The sequence below is a fragment of the Mesocricetus auratus genome, unplaced genomic scaffold (genome assembly GCF_017639785.1).
Source record: "Mesocricetus auratus isolate SY011 unplaced genomic scaffold, BCM_Maur_2.0 Super-Scaffold_100006, whole genome shotgun sequence".
In the NCBI taxonomy this organism is placed as follows: Eukaryota; Metazoa; Chordata; class Mammalia; order Rodentia; family Cricetidae; genus Mesocricetus; species Mesocricetus auratus.
In genome coordinates this window covers 78,973,257-78,990,490 of record NW_024429190.1, presented here as the reverse complement: position 1 = coordinate 78,990,490, position 17,234 = coordinate 78,973,257, and the positions used below count along the sequence as shown (strand labels likewise).

General features: G+C 41.8%; 1 protein-coding gene across 1 annotated transcript in view; it reads right to left on the bottom strand.

The window, feature by feature from the left end:
- Nucleotides 1-11,189: 11,189 nt before the first annotated feature.
- Nucleotides 11,190-17,234, bottom strand: part of LOC101823118 (ATP-binding cassette sub-family G member 3-like) — a 54,367-nt gene continuing 48,322 nt past the window's right edge. Inside the window, 3 exon segments of the mRNA XM_021230822.2 lie at nt 11,190-12,964; nt 14,202-14,287; nt 15,074-15,163. Coding sequence (XP_021086481.1) covers nt 12,754-12,964; nt 14,202-14,287; nt 15,074-15,163 — 387 coding nt within the window. The 3' untranslated portion in view covers nt 11,190-12,753.

The window sequence follows — 17,234 nt, the reverse complement described above, 5'->3', positions numbered from 1 at the left end:
AGAGAGGAAGAGACAGAGAGAGAGAGAGAGAGAGAGAGAGAGAGAGAGAGAGAGAGAGAGAGAGCCTACCTGGCTGACAAAGCACTTGGCTAACATACAGAAGTCCCTGGATTTGGTCCTCTGAACCACATACCAAGAAAAAGGCTCTGAAAACCATCCAGGGTCCAGCAAGGTGTCTCTGCAGGTTAATATGCTGGCTCTACAAGACTAACGATATAATTTCAACTAAAGAATGCCACAAAAATTTGAATATAGTGGCAAGCCTTTGAAATCTCAGCACAGGGGAATTGCCTGGAAGCTGAAAGGCCAGCTCACCTGGAGTAACCAACATGGCAGACAGTCCAGGAGAGCTTGCTTCAGCCAGTTGGAAGGGGAGAACTGACTTTCAATAGTTATCCTGTGATCTCCACACATAGTATAACACATAAACACACACACATGCACACACACCACACACATGCACACATGCATATACATGAACACATATGCATGCACACACATGCACAGATCCACACATGCACAGATCCACACATGCATACCACACACACACACACACACACACACACACACACACACACATACACATGGAAAAGACTGAGAGCAGCTGTGGGAAAGCTTTCTGGATTTAAATAAGCAGAGCAGGTTATGGAAACATGCTTGCACACCTCTGTATATACCCATAGTTGCAGAATTGTTCACTGTAAGTCGGTAAAGTGTATAATTTTAACTATGCAAAACTAAAGCCATTCCCAAGGAGGAATGGTAAAGCCAAAGTCATCTACACTATTAATTCTTGTTTCAGACCCTGAAGTGAGCTGGGCAATAATCTTGTGGAGAAGAAATTTTAATTTTCTATGCACCAACATAGTGTGTGTGTGTGTGTGTGTGTGTGTGTGTGTGTGTGTGTAAACTTAAATGAAAAATAGTCAAGAGGATGTCTTTAATTTCAGGAAAGCTGCCCCAACCTGATCATACAGTGTTCAAATGCACTGAGATATCACGTGGTACTCCCAAAATACATGCAATGTGGCTGTGAGGTAAGTAACAAATACTTAAAGAGCACAAAATTCATGGGGTTGGGATGACCCAGCTCAGCGAGAACTTCCAGAGAGCTGGTCAGTCTGAACTGTGCCCTAAGTCAGGCCCACATCAGTGCTGGAGGAGGAGAAACCATCACCCACCATTATGTAAGTGACAAAATGAAAGTAATGGTTTCAGGAGACAGGGTAAGGGGGGGCAGTGTTTAACAGATGGCAAGAGAAACAGGATGTGAATATGTGCTTAACACAGAAAGGGACAAACACTGTGGTCGTGGCAGCCAAGGGTATGGCTTGTTAAGCACCCAAGTTGTTAATATAAATTAATTTATAGCTTCTTTTTATATCTGAAGTGACCAATTTTGAAACAATTCACTGTTCACATTTTGATCCCTGTAACCTAAAGGCTGACACAGGAGGATTTGGGGCTTGGGTGCCTGAGCTAAATACAGAACTCTATCCCTAAAGAATAAGAAGAGGAAAAGGGGGGTACGAAATGTAGTCTGTTAGCCTGAGGTCAGATGGGGCAGTGTGTGCAGTATAGGACTCTTCATAGAGCAGTAAGTTAATGTTGAAAAGCAAGTCATTTTCCTACTCTAACAGTCTCTGTACCATTTTAGCATGGGTTGGGGAGGGTCACATGAGCCCTTCCCCCTCTAGCTGTGAAGCTGTAGACGTTGACACTGGCAGGAGAGGGCAAGTCAGTTTTCTTCAGAAGTGTGGTCCTTGGTATGTTGACTGTCCATGGATTGTTCTACTTCCGGGGCGCAGGGGCAATGCTGACTGGACTCTAGGTTATTGAAGAGGGAGAGCAATGGGGATGGAGGGAAGGATGGGAAGAGAGGATGGGGGAGGAAGTTGTTGGAAGGGCGACTTTGGGGGAATTCTGCTGTAGCAGTGGAGGGTGAGGGAGCTGAGTATGATTAAATTCATCCTATGTATGAAGTTCTCAAAACTTTCAAAGAATAAAAAAGGGTAAAAGATTTTGATAAAGTTAACTTTTGTCAGAGTACAATAGATACAGAGAAAGTACAGTCTGGGCAGTGGCCCCACTCTGTAAGATTGAGGACCTGAGTTCAGATCCCCAGCACCAGGTAAAGAGGCTGGTAGTGGGAGGAGGAGGCGGGGACCCCTGGGCCTTGCTGACCAGCTACTGTAGGTAACCAGAAAGCCTGGCTCATTCCTCAGGTTCAGCGTGAGAGTGAGGATCACATCAGTGTTGACTTCCACAGGAATGCACACCCATATACAGCCACACATGCACACACATTCGAAATTATAGAAAATCTGACTAGACATCTTGCTGTATATTTACATTGTGACACAGTTGTATTTGTGAAACAGATTTTTACATAAAATATTTAGAGCACTTCAGAAGTACACACCTATAATCTCAGGATTAGGAATAGGAACACATACCCATAATCTCAGGATTAAGAATTGGGGTACACACCTGTAATCTCATGACTCATTGTCTGAGGCCCAAGGTTTGCAAGGTGAAGGACAGCCTGTGCTACATAGAGGTTCCTGGGAGCCTGAGTTACATGGTGAAACTGCTTCTGCCCCATGCCTTGAAGCAAAACAAAGGAGCAGAAAGAAAAGAGAAGAGAGAAGGCATGGAAGAGGACAGAGGTGGGAGAGAGGTGAGGGGGGAGAGAGCAGCAGTGAGTGAGACACAAAGAGAAGACAGAGAACCACAGGGCTTCCCTCAAGCTCCACCTTGGTCATCTTTCCAGAGGTCACTGTATTCTGACTGCTGTCATTTGTTGTCTACTTCTATTTAGTTTTACCTCCTGTTATGTAGAAGGCTGGGGACCTAACCCAGGGTCAGGCCTGCCCCAGGTGTGCACTGAGTTACATCCCCAAATAGGAGGATTTGATAACTATATAATCAACCTTCTGGCTGGTTCTCTTTGCCCCTTATCCCTATCCTGACCTTGCCCTAAACCCAAGTGAGTCTGTGACACCTGCCAAACTCTTCCGAGGCACCTAAAAACTCCTGGACCAGCAACTCATCTCTGGTGGCCCACATCTCTGGCATGATTTTGTTTAAAACCCATGGCTCTGGGAGCAACATTATCCACACACACAGAGAACCACCCTTCAAACTTGTTTTTTTTTCCAGATTACTTTTTTTTAATTGGCTTAAAAAATTGTAGATTTCCATATGGCTTTTTCATACAGATAAATTTCCCTCCAACCCCTCATCTCCTTCTTCTTCCCTTACCCCTAGTAACCCTTTATATGCCTGTGTTGCCTCTCTTTTTTCATATAACATATATTTTACTGTCTTCCCTGCAATGGCACCTTTCATATTACAGGCATCTGAAGCTAAAAATTTCAAGACAGAATAAATATTTGAGAGAGACCATTTGTCTTCCAAGGCCTGGATTACCTCACTTGAGATAATAATTCCAGTCCCACCCATTTTCCTACAAATTTCATTGTCTTTACAACTGAATAAACTTCTACTGCATACATATACTGAAGTGACTAATGCAAAGTCATCTTGTCCTGACTCAGTTTTGGTAACCTGAGACACTTCTCTGATGCTGCAACGATAAACGGCACACTTATTGGAAGTATACGTAAGTATTTATTGTAGAAATTACTCGCAATAGAAAAACAAGCAATCCAAATGAGCAGAGTATTTTTCTGCCGCCTAACTGGAAGCCGAAAAGAGGGCAAGAGGTTCTGCTGCTCAGTCTTTTATTCTTTCCTCCGTACACGCCCCTAGCCATGCCCGAAAGTAGTTCACCACCTAAGTCCCTGTACGTCTTTAGTCACGCCTAAAGTGGGTGTGGTTAGCGGTGTGGTAAACTGCCCTTTTATTACCTCATCTGTATGTGCCTCTAATATGCCACAGGGTTAATGACGGAGTACTAAATTTCCCTCTACACTTCTCAGTCCTGTACCCCACAGCAGTAATGTCTGTCTCAGAAACAGATTTGGAATTCCCATGATCACCTTGGTCCAGATGTATTAACCAAAATCATTAGTGGTATATGAACTTAAATTAAAATATCCAAAGAAGGTGTAATTCCAAAGTAGTTGCCATGTTGTGTCTGAAATAACTATGTTCTGTCAAAACAAATGATGCAAGGTCACTCTGCTCCTCATCCAACATCAGTGAAATTGTAGGTTTCACCTGGGAATGACTGTACCTCTGACCTTCTGCACCAGGAGGCTTTGAGGCATGAGCCCACTCTCGGTCAATGACCAAAACTAAAGGACTAATATAAGCTTAATTGTCTAAATTATGTTGTTGTCTGTTCCTTCCTCATATGGATTAGTTATAGTGGAACATTTCCATTGTGTTTATCACCAGTGCCATCTTACACTGGACGTCAAGGCTATTTCTGTTTCCTCTGTATGATTAGAATAGCAGTGAATACAGATGGGCAAGTATCTCTGTGATAGGAGACAGAGTGCTTTGGATACCTGTGGTGGGAGAAAATCTTCTCCAGCTACACACTTGACAGGGGGACAATGGCCAGAATACAGAAAAACATGAACACATCAAGGAAGCAAGTTTCTACAATAAAAAAATAGGCTATGGAACTGAACAGAGAGTTCCCACAGAAGAAACATACACACACACACACACACACACACACACACACACACACACACACACACAGAAAGAGAAAAAACAATGGATAATAAATATTTTTTAAAGTGCTCAAGTCCTTACCCACTGAGGATTTGTAAATTAACAGTTTGAGGTCTATTTCACTCCAATCAGAATGGATATCATTGTGAAAACAAATGGCAACAAATGATGGTGAGGATGTGAGAGAAGGGGGCACTCACCCTCTGTTGGTGGAAGTGTAAACAGATACAGGTGCTGTTGAAAACAGTGTGGAAATGTCTCAGGGACTATAAATAGATCTACAGTATAAGTGAATATATCCTGGTGGCCAATTCTATTCTATTGATATGCATATCTATGTCTGTGCCAGTACTGTCCTGTTTTTAATACTGTGACTCTGTTGTATGTCTTGAAATACAGCAGAGGATGTCTCCTGAATTAGTATTTCTTGCTCACAGCTGCTCTTCAGTCCAGGGGTCTTTGATGCTTCAGTAAAATCATGTTAGCATGTTTTTTTCTATTTGTGTGAAGAAAGATGGAATTTTAATAGAGATCACATTGATAAGTTTTGTTTGTTTGTAGAACAGCCATTTTCACGACAGCATATTTTCCTATCTGTGTGCTTGGGAGGTCTTCCTTCTGGGATCTTCCTCAATTATTTTGCCAGTGACTTTATGTTTAATTGAGGGCATCATTCATTTTCTTGGTTAGGTTTATTCCAGGGTGTTTTGTTGCTCTTGAAGCTGCTGTGGTTAATATTGTAGCTTTGATTTCTGTCTCAGTCTGTTTGTCATTGGTTCTAGGAAAGCTCCTCTTTTTTGTGTGTTGCTTTGTACCCTAGCATTTTCCCTAAGGTGTTTATGAGCTCTAAGAATCTTATGGTGAGTCTTTAGAGCCTGTTTTGTGTGGGTCCTGTTATCTGCATATAAGGAAACTTTGATGTCTCCCTTCCTGTGTGTCTCTGTCTTTCTCTTGTCTTACCGCTCTAGCTAAGATCTCAGGCACTGAACTGAACAGGAATGGACAGTGTAGACTACCTGGGCTTAATCCTGATCTTAGTCTGCTATGGGTATCAGGATAACACCAGCTTCATAAAATGACTGAGGAAGTATTCCTTCCTTTTCTACACCAGGAAATCACTTGAAAAACTTACTATTAGTTCTGCTTTGAAGGCCTGGTAGACTTCTACCCTGAATCTGTGTGAGCCTGGACTTTTGGGTTGGTGTGTTACCACTTCCGTCCCACTTATGTTCTTTATCTCATCTGTATTAATCTTTGTTAGGTCATAAATGTCAAGAAAATCATTAATATCTTTTGGGGTTTCTCTACTTAGTAGAATATAAGTTTATAAGATCTGTCCTTATTGTTGTAGTCACCAGAGAAGACTTCTCAGACATGGGTTTATGCCAATAGACAGTCTTTATAGTCTTTATTAACCAGCAGGTGACTACACTGAGTGTTCAGATTCCCAGTGTAGCCCTGAGACTTTCTCAGGGTAAGCTTTTAAGTATATAACACACACACACACACACACACACACACACACACACACACACACACACCTCTATCTTTTGGGTTTATATACTTCAGTTAACAAGAACAGTTCATCAGAAGTAGAACTATAGAAGCTAAAAATCTAGGCTAGTAAAATTTGAGACTTTCACAGAAGTATATAGACTTGTATGTATTAGGCCCTTGTTTTAATTTTGTCAGGTGGTGCTGTCTACGTGCTGAGTTCTGCCACCTGGATGGCACTTCCATCATGGAGTCATCTGTGTTAAGGTCTGGGGACTTGTTACATTTCCCACTGGTCTTAGTGAATGAGTCCAATCATGTACTCATCCTGTTTTAGTTTACGATGCAGGGCCCTGCTGTTAATCCAATCAGAAAGAGAATTAAAGGCCCAATCAGTGCTGAAAGTTGTTTAGTTAGTCAGGGGGACTAAGAGAACAGAGACTAGTACCAATTATTTTTCCAACCATGGCAATAATTTTCCATATTTTTTATTTAACTTTTTATGCATGTCACTTTCAGTTCCCTATCCCTCCCCTCCTCCCCCACCTCCCAATCCTCCCAACCCCTCACCCCCACTCCATCCCCCTCCACTCCCCAGGGAGGGCAAGGACCTCCATGAGGGATCTCCAGAGTCTGTCACATCATCCCCGGAATGGCCCAGGTTCTTTCCCATGTGTCCAGGCTGAGAGAGCATCCCTCCACCTGGCATGGGCTCCCAGAGTCCTTTTGTATGCCAGGAATAAATACTGCTCCACTCTCCAAGGTCCTACAGATTGCCAAGGCCTCCTCTCTGTCACCCGGGTTTGGTAGGAGGATGTCTGGATCAGTACCATGCTGGCTCCCAATCATCAGTCTGGGGTTCATGTGATACCCCTTGTTTAGGTCAGCTGCCCCTGTGGGCTTCGCCGGCCCGATCCTGATTCCCTTGGTCATCACTCCTCTTTGCGAGTGGGTTCCAGGAGTTCAATTTGGTTCACAGCTGTGGGTGTCTGCCTCCGTCTCCATCAGCTACTGGATGAGAGTTCTAGGATGGCATATAAGGCAGTCATCATTCTCACCATCATGGGAGGCATTTAAGATAGCTTTAATGCCAGTTGGTGTCATTCCTGTAGATCTGGGAAGATCTCACTAGTGCCAGATCTCTCCTCCAACTTATAATGGCTCCCTCTTTTATGGTATCTCCCATCCGTCTCTCCTCTATTCTTACCCTGGCTCAATCTTCCTGCTCTCCCGTGTTGTCCTCTCTCCTCCTCTTCTCTCCCTCTCTTTTTTCCATCTCCTTCTGCCCTCTCCTTCTCCCCCTCCCCAATCTAATTAGGAGATCGCATCCCATAACCCTTCTCTGGGTTATCATGCATATCTCTCTTAGTGTCCTCCTTTCACCCCAGACTCTCTGGTGGTGATGCAATATTTTTTTTAAGTTACAGATCAGTAGAAACAAATGCTTTCTCCCAAAGTCATATATAGTTTCCTTTATCTCATGAGAAGCCTAAGCCTCTCTAATTTTGTGAGGGAATCTAACTACTGTGTTAATACCTCTAGGTCTTGATCAACCTGTCTACTTAGTTTGGAAAGCCTCAGAAGAGGCACATTTAGTCAAAACATTGAAACTACCCACCAAGAAGTTTAAGGGTCTTGGTAATATTGCTGTTATACAGATGAATTAACCCATAAGACAGAATAGCAGGAATCAGAAAAAGAAGTGTTTAGGTTATGTCCTCTACTGATGATTTTGACTGTCCCCAGTCACAGTAAGTTTTGTCAGTCAATGGGTTGACAATCGGGTTAGTGGCTGTCCCTATGTAGTACAGGGGCTGGATGTCTACCTTTTCCTGTGACCTAGGGCCTGTGTCCCAGGGTTTCACCCCCAAAGGCCAAACATTTGTTTAGTTGGCATACACATCCCTGATACCCAGGCTGATGACTGCTACATGTTGCATGAATATATGCAACTATATAAGAATTCAGTAAAATAGAACCAACGATTTCACTACTACCTCTTTAAAGATTAAAAAATGCCTTCTAATTGATCTTCAATTGTAAAAAAAATAACTTTAAAATACAGTGAGAGCTGGAGTTCTAATTCTATTCACGTGCTTGCTACCTCCTGAGTGATTTGATTAGAGGTCTGGTGCCCAGGGCAGTATTGTCCTGTATGTTATAAGAAGGCAGACTGTGCAAGCCAAAGAGAGCAAGCCATGAAGAACAACCACTAAGCATCATTCCTCTGTGGCTTCTGAATCAGTTACTACATCCGGGTTCCTGCCTTGACTTCCCTGGATGACAGACTACCAACTTTAAGATGAAATGAACCCTTTCTTCCCCAGCCTGATTTTGTCATGGTGTTTTATCAAAATAGAAAACCCAACTAACCACCTTGATATTCACAAAAATATTCAGTACATAGAGTAAATTATAGTGATATCAATGTCTTAAGGAAAAACCTTCTTCTGTTAAGATAAAAGTATATGACAATGCCTCATAAAAGTGTCTAGCAGTGTCTCCAGACTGGTGTTGAATGGAGGCTGCTAAATGATACTAAGTCACAGGGGTCTGCATTCAGTGATCTCCTAGGCTCCTTTACTTTTAACAGTTTACTTTGTAATGAAGGGAGCTTGATGCATTGTATATCCCAAATTAGACCCCTAAACAATACAGGAGTATTAATAGGAAAGTGGTGGAATCTGAATATATTGTTCAAGTTAACAAACAATATCAATGTGCTAATGTCAATGCCAGCTTTAACCAAAGTACCTTGCAAAGGAAATTTTCACATTAACGAAATATGGGTAAAAGACACATGAGAACTTTCCACACTGTCTTCCTAAATTTTTCTTCTAAAGGGCATGAGGTTCTGTCTCAATAAATTAAGGAAAGATAAATTGCCTAACAAGTGGATGGGAAACTTGAATCCATGCCTACGAATACTAGAAGAAAAAAATTGGACTGTAATAGTGCTCTGATGGTAAACAGAGATGGGTGCATTGTGTCATTTTAGAAACACTTGGAAACAGGAAGTCTTGATTAGAGAGGTGCATGACTGCCCTACTTGTGTTTGTCACAATCCATTTGCTAACCAAGAGAGGTGTTTGTAATGTATCTTGCTTTAAATAATTCACCAAATAGTACTTAAATTTTTTATGTAAACATATTTTCATGTAATGTATTTTGATTATATTCATTCCCTTTCACCAGTACCCTTCACAGATTCTCTCTCTCTCTCTCTCTCTCTCTCTCTCTCTCTCTCTCTCTCTCTCTCTCTCTCTCTCTCTCTCTCTGTGTACACACACGTGGGCTCTTGCTCACACACCTCAAAAAATTAAAAAAAATTCAAAACAAACTAAAGAAAACCAGTAAGACAATAAATACCAAAACAAAACAAAATTCCACAGAACATCAAGGATTCTGGATTGGATATGTTTCAATTAACAACACAAAGTTACCAGCATGTTTATCCCTGGGTACAGGTCCTGCCCTGGAGTGTAGCTGATATGTTCAGTGACACATTATTGGAGAAAACTGATTTTCCTTTTCCCAGAAGATTCCAATTACACATAGCTTCTGGGTTAGGGGTGGGATTTTGTGTCCTCTTCCCCTTTTCAGTGCTGGGATTCTGTCTGGCTTGAGCTGTGCAGGTCTTGTGCATGCTGCCCCCAGTCTCTGTGAGTTCCTATGTACATTAGTCCTATTGTTTCAGAAGATGCTGTTTCCTTGGAGTTGTTTACCACCTCTGGCTCTTAAAACCTTTTTACCTCCTCTTCTTCTTAAACTCGGAGCCTCATTGATATGGGTTTGATGAAGACATCCCATGTAGGGCTGTGTGCTACAAAGTCTCCAGTCTCTGTATACTGTCCAGTTGTGGACCTCCTTGTAAATTACTAACTAGTGTAAGAAGATGCTTCTCTGATGGGTCTTGAGCAATGGTCTAGTTTATAGATACAACAATATGCCATTAAGAATCACTGTGTGTTATGTTTCTTTAGACAAATAATAGTAGGTTTTCCCCTAACCCAGGGCCAATGTAGTCTCAGGTTCTTGGCCACTTTAGCAGTGTCAGATACAAGCTTAATCTCCTATAGTGGACCTTAGGTGGTTGTTTACAATCATAAGGTCTGTGCCACTATTGTACCAGTATTTTTTGCATGCATGTTACTGATGGAGGCTACAGAATCTGTCACTGGGTGATATTGGTTATTCTTCTCCTCTAGGAGTATTCAAATTGCCTTCAAGCACCATGAATGTTATCAGTGCAGGTGAAGATTCTAACTGCGTACCTGCTTGACTTTTCTGTATTCAATGACATAAGTAAGAGGGGTCTTCAGCAATAGGGTCCTGTTACCAAGTTATGTATAGTCTTTTATTTTTTTACGATTCATTATAAGTTTTATTCCATAAGAAAATACAACTGAGTTCTCTCAAGACATTTAAAGCATTTGTTTATATATCTATGTATACATGTAAAACAGTAGTGCTGTTTGGTTACCAGATGATACAATATTTTGTTCATTAGATGGATCTGACATTCATATTTTTTCATTTTTTAATTTAAATTAGAAACAAGCTAGCTTCACATGTCAATCCCAGCTCCGTCTCCCTCCCCTCCTTCCCCACTCCCCACCAATCCCCCCAGCTTCCCACCCCATCCCCCCTCTGATCCCCAGGGAGGGTGAGGCCTTCCATGGGGGATCTTCAAAGTCTGTCATATCATCCCAGGCAGGGCCTAGGCCCTCTCCTATGTGTCCAGGCTGAGACAGCTTCCCTCCATGTGGTATGGGCTCCCAAAGTCCATTTGTACACTAGGGATAAGTACTGGTCTGCTTTCCAAGACCCCATAAATTGCTGAGGCCTCCTCACTGACACCCACATTCAGGGGGTCTGGATCAGTCCCATGCTGGCCTCTCAGTCCCAGTCTGGGGTCCATAAGCTCCCTGTTGTTCAGGCCAGCTGTCTCTGTGGGTTTCACCAGCCAGGTCTTGACTCCTTTGCTCATCACTCCTCCCTCTTTGCAACTGTATTTCAGTGTTTAGCTGTGGGTGTCTGCCTCTGCTTCCACCAGCCACTGGATGGGCTCTAGGATGGTATATATGGTAGTCATCAAACTCATTATGGGGGAGGGCATTTAAGGTAGCCTTGATGCCAGTTGGTGTAGTGCCAGGTGTTATGAATAGGGAATCAGTGAACATGATAAATGAGCAAGTATCTTTGCTACTTAGTGCTCTTTGGGTCCCTAACCAAGAGTATTATAGCTGGATCTTACAGTAGATCATTTATTCATAGTTTTGAGAGGGTTGCTGGATTCTAGAGGAGGTGTAATGTTGGTCATGTTTGTATTTTATTCACTGGGATCTAGGCATCTGGAATTATGATATTTAAAGTCTTTCTTTGTGTAAGTACGTGGTCTGGTCTTCATTGGGTAGATGTTCTGTTTTTGGTTGCTGTTGCCCAATCTGTTTCTAGACAAGTGTGGCCAATGTGTGGGTCCTAAATTTCAGTCTATTTGGAGAGCTGTTCTGCAGGTCAGTAGATACTCACAGAGCTTGGTTAGAAGGAAATACTGACAGGGTTGCAGGGAAGAGCTAGGAGTTCCCTGGGTCATTAACAAAAGACTGGGTCCTTGTGTAATAGGGGAATGTCTTTTGTACATATGTTTCTCTTATTGGTTGATGAATAAAAGACTGATTGGCCAGGCAGGAAGGACAAGCAGGGCTACCAGACAAGGAGAATTCTGGTAAGTGTTAGGTAGACAGGAGTCTCCATGTAGCCAACAAAGAAGTAGCAGTTCTGGGAGTTCCCTGGTAAGCCAAGACCTTGTGGAAACACATAGATCAATAGAAATGGATTAATAATTAAGACAGAGATAGCCAATGAGAAGCCCTGGTCATTCGCCAAAAGTTTTATAACTAATGAAGCATATGTGTGTTTATTTGGGGCTCAATGGTGGCAAGACCCAGATGGGCCAGAAAACTCATGCTGCACTGTGGGTGGAGACAGGCTTGGTGTGTGTGGTGGCATATGTGGACAGGTGCCAGCAGGACTGCAGGTAAGTGTAGAGAGGAAGGAAGATGAAGGTCCCCTACGTGAGAACTAGCCTAGTGTGGCAGCTGTGGGTCCCTGCTAGAGAGAGGCTGGGTTCAACAGAGTCACAGGAATACATATTGGCTAGAAGGAACACTGAAAGGGTCAACAGGAAGAACCAGGGGCACACTGAGTCTGTACCATGAGCCAAACTGGACTTTTTGTTCCATTGTGCATCAGTTTATAAGACATTGAAAAAAACCTATATTACTGATGAGTACTTTCCTGTCATGGAAAAAGACAGAATGAAGGACTTTTGAATATAAATTATAGAAACCCAAAGGAAATGAAGACTCGTGCAGACATAGCAGCATAGTTGTAATCTATAGGAGTGCAAAGGATCTTGGGAACCAGCAAATATAGGAGTGGGCAATTATTCTAAAAGGCAGTTTCTACAGGTGAGGCACTCAAGTGTCACCTACTCTGGTACCTTGTGCAGCCATGGGTCTCTGCACTCATCATAGTTCATTACATGGGAATCTCTTCTGGGTGATGCTGGCTGTAGCATTTGTCCATGAGTTTAAGTATTATTATTTAGAATAGTTTGGAATCACATCTCTTTAAATAACTGTTGAACTTCCTCCACTCAGACCTGAGAACATCTACTTTCTTCTGTATTGACAACTGCATATAGGTAATTGATAAGAGGATAATCATTATATAGGTTAAGGCCACGTGATTCTGCCAGAAGCCCCATGGTGAGAGATCAATGCCCTGGTTTGTCAAGAATTCTTCACCAGTACATCTGTAATTCAACACAAACAAAAATAATGTCAAAGCTTATTCAGTACATTCACTGTTCCTTTCTCTTAAAAACTGATAGTTTCAACACAACACTAAAATTTTCTTCTGTATATTTGAGAGTAGTAATGATGAGCTTACCATTTTGCTATATATTATGAAATCTAACTTGCTTGAATCAGGTCCCTTTGTTAATTAAAAAAATGATCCAAAGAGGTGTAGGTGTCACATCTATTTAGAAGCATAGAGTAAGTAGGCTTAGCAAACTTGGGGGCAAGTTTACAGAGTCACAATAAGATCCATTTTTGTAGCCTTCACTGTCTTAACATGTCATTCATTTCTCAGTATACAATGTAGCTTTCTCATCAAAGGGGAAAGGCATGGATGAAGCACTTGTTTTTCCTGAAGGGAAAACCTCAGCTTCCTAGTGACACACACAGACACGCTAAGATATCAAAGTTTTGCGCAGTTCAGTTGACTCAGTAGAGTCATGCAAAAGAAAACAGCATCAAAATCTAGATTGAGGACCAGAGGAGAATAAGGGTTTCTGACAGGAGCCAGTCAATTCCTGTCAGCTCCTGTACTAAGATAGCCGTGACAACCATGTATGGTCAACTATTGAACATCCCCAGTGGCCCATGGCTACAGACAGTCTGGGTAGTGGTTGGAGCACAGCAAGATGCAGAAGCCATGACACAGGATAGAAAAGCAAATGTTGCTAAAAAATTCTGGACATATTATACACACACACACACACACACACACACACACACACACACACACACACACACACACACACTGGCCTTTGCTTTCTTGAAGTCTCCCAGAGAGTGAGGCAGAGGGAAGACCCTGGAGTCTGGTAGGCACAGCTCAGCCCTTGCTGCCCTTGTTGCCCTGACATTCTTGGGCTCTGCTCACAGGAACCATAATCTACACATATGCAAACTGTGTGCCCTGTGAACTATCAGAGCAGCCTATGTCAGACCCAAATGTTCTGAATCAAGGAACTCAAACCCACAATTAAGACACCAAAGCCATTTTTTCAAGGCCCAAAGAACCCTTTCTGCACATTGTCTACACCACAGAGCAGTAGGATGGAAACACAGCCACATGTGCATTGGTTACAATGACTCACTGTGGGGAATGGGCAGGGGACAGAGTGTTAATCATGAATGGATGGGTTTCCCCTCTAAGTCTAGGAGCATTCTAGGTCCCCATTGTGATCCTGAACTTAAGCTTACATTACGTGGTTCTGACATCTACTGATTTCTGCTGTTTTGTGTTCTGGACAGAAGTTTTGCCCCAAGAATTCATTGTGCAGCAAAGCCTGTAATACAAACAAAAACAGGGAAAGCAAATAGTTTGATATTTTTATAAGTTTCCAAAGAATAAACACAGCTATAACTTTAAATTCAATCTTGAATGTAATTTGAAAAAATATTTTTAAACAAACAAAACCCCAAGTTCAGTCTGCCCAGCAAAGCAGTGTTCCTCCCCCATTCAGGAGATTTAGGATGGAAATGAAGGGTCTTCCCAGCTACTAGGAGGTGGGCTCTAACTAGATTACCTCAGGCACCTCCTTCTCTGCCCTGTCTGTAACCATGTAAACACTGTAATTGAAACAATACTATTGATTCATAGTAACACTATTTCTTATTGTTTTCATCAAAACGAGTAGTGATTATGGGAGTAAGAAAGTCTGTTAAGACACACTTTACTGCACAGAAACCTTGGCAAAGCCAGTATGGCTGTGGGCATCACATGGCTTCTGTTTCTTTTATCTTCCTGATGTAAACTATGTATCCCTCATCCTTTCTTTGTTTCCTTATTGGGTAGAATCACAACTGTGTGCTTTTCATAATATCATCTATCTTTCCCCTTTATCCTGGAATTTTTCTCACCATTTATTTCCCTCAAATAACACATGACTGGGGAAAACCCAAGAAGACTCACTGGCCTTTGGCAAAACCAACAGGAAAGTTCTCATCTCCTGGAAGGAAAATGCTAGGCAGGAGCTGGTTAGAGATTACAGCTCAGGAATGGACTTGGTTGAGAATCATTTCAGTTGCTACAGTTGGAGAAGCCAAGTACAGTGACAGACTGGATAACTTACTGTGAATCCATAATGAGGAATGTTAATGTATTGAATTTGTGAAAGCCCAGGTAGTAAGCTTCCTGAATATACTGACAGACCTGAGAAAAACTGTGAAGAAAAAACCATGAATTAGAACCAGTCCAGTGACTAAGTATTCTAGACAAGATCCTCCTCTTCAAGACCCCTTCATCCTTCTGACCACTTCTGCTCAGACAAGCTCTTTAAATCAATCTTTCAGTTAACTTTAAACAGAAACAGAATTCCTCACGTTGTCACCCCTTTGCGGAAGCCAAACCTACAGAAATTACATTATCTTTAAAATGGCATGCAACATATAAGCATTCTTTAAACTTTAAATGCACTCATCCTACATATTTAAAATTCTCTAATTTATGTAGCTATGTAGTATATACTGCATAATTCAGGGGATGGTGATATTCAGAGCAGAATAATCATTTGTTTCAAGATGTATTTGGTTGAATCTTTGACAAGATGATAGTCCAACTGTAGTGATAATTCTAATAAAACTGCTGCCATCTAGGGACATATGATAGAAGAAAACTGTCTAGGATTGTGTCCACTGGACACAAGCTAAATTCACTGCGTAGTAGGGAACCTCAATGAAGAAATGGCTCTAGGGAGGGTCTTGATCCTCCCTCACTTAATGTGCCTTGCTTTGTTCAAGCCATGGGAGGCCTATCCCATTCTGAATGACAGAGAAGGAGTGGATGGGGAGAGCATAGATGGGAGTCAGCGGGAGGAATAGGAGGAGAGGAGGTCAGTGTGTAAAATAAAAAATGTTAACTAAGTAAAATTAAATTAAAAAAAGAAAATGTCTCTATAAGATCATTTGTAGGCAAGACAGTGGGGCATTTTCTTAATTAGCAATTGAGTTGACAATGCCAAGACACAATTATGTGCATTACCATCCCTGGCCTGGGCATTCTAGGTTCTAGAAGACAGCAGTCTGAGTGAGTCACTAAAACAAGCCAGTAAGTGTCACCCTCCATGATCTCTGCATCAGCTTCTGCCGCCAGGTTCCTCCTCTTTGTGTTCCTATTGTGACTCCCTTCAGTGATATGAAAGTGTGAGCCAGATGAACCCTTTTCTCCTCAGCTTGCTTTTTGGCCATGGTGTTTCATCACAGCCATAGAAACCATAAGTAGGACAAACACTGAACATCACATATACACTTCTATTTCCAAGGATCTATAAATTTAGTTTCTTATGCGTTTTGATTCTCCATGACATTGGGAGTAACTTTGGGATTAATTAAAATACCACCTTAAGACAAGTTCAAGACTAGAACTGATAAACCACACAGGGTGGTGAAGGACAGCACAGAAAGTGACAGATCCCTATTTAAAAAGCTGCCAAACTACAGAACCACAACAGAGATGCCAGAAAGCACTCATGGGGATGGACAAGGGACAGCTCTGGAGTTCTCAATGAACTCGTCCTATCTACTCTTAAGCACACTAGAATATGCAAAACAGTGACTCTGTGCATTCGTCCAGACTGCACCTGACCAAATGTTTATACAGAAAACACAACACTTGGCTTCATAAGGTCCCACATAGAAACTTTATACAATATCCTGTTGTTTTAGTTCCTTTCCTGTGGTTGTAATAAAATACCATGAGAAACATAGAAAAGTCAGGAGCTTTTCCAAGTACACATTACAAACATAATGGGAAAGAAACGAGGAAAAAAATCTCATTCACTAAAATCTCAAAAGGGGGTGAATGGGGGATCTTGAAATAAATCTAACCAAATGAAATACTTGAGTAATAAAAGCCTTAGGATGCTGAAAAGAAAACTGAAGACACTAGATGTTAGACAGACCTTCCATGCTTATAGATTGGCAGGATAAATATGAAAATATCTATCCTACCGAAAGCAATAAACAAATTCAATGCAATTCCCATCAAAATTATAATACAGTTCACACAAATTGAAAGAGCAGTACTAAATTTTGCATGGAAATGCAAAAGACCCTGATTAGCAGAACAGTTCTGAACAACAAAACAGCTAAGAGTACCATCAACCATTCAGGGAATCACCACCATTGGGGTGAGAACCCATCCTCCTGTTGTATGAGGAATAATTTATCTCCTGTGCTGATAAAGGGTTTCAGTGGGTCTGTCTGCACACGTGGGAAAAAGAGCAACAGACTCTG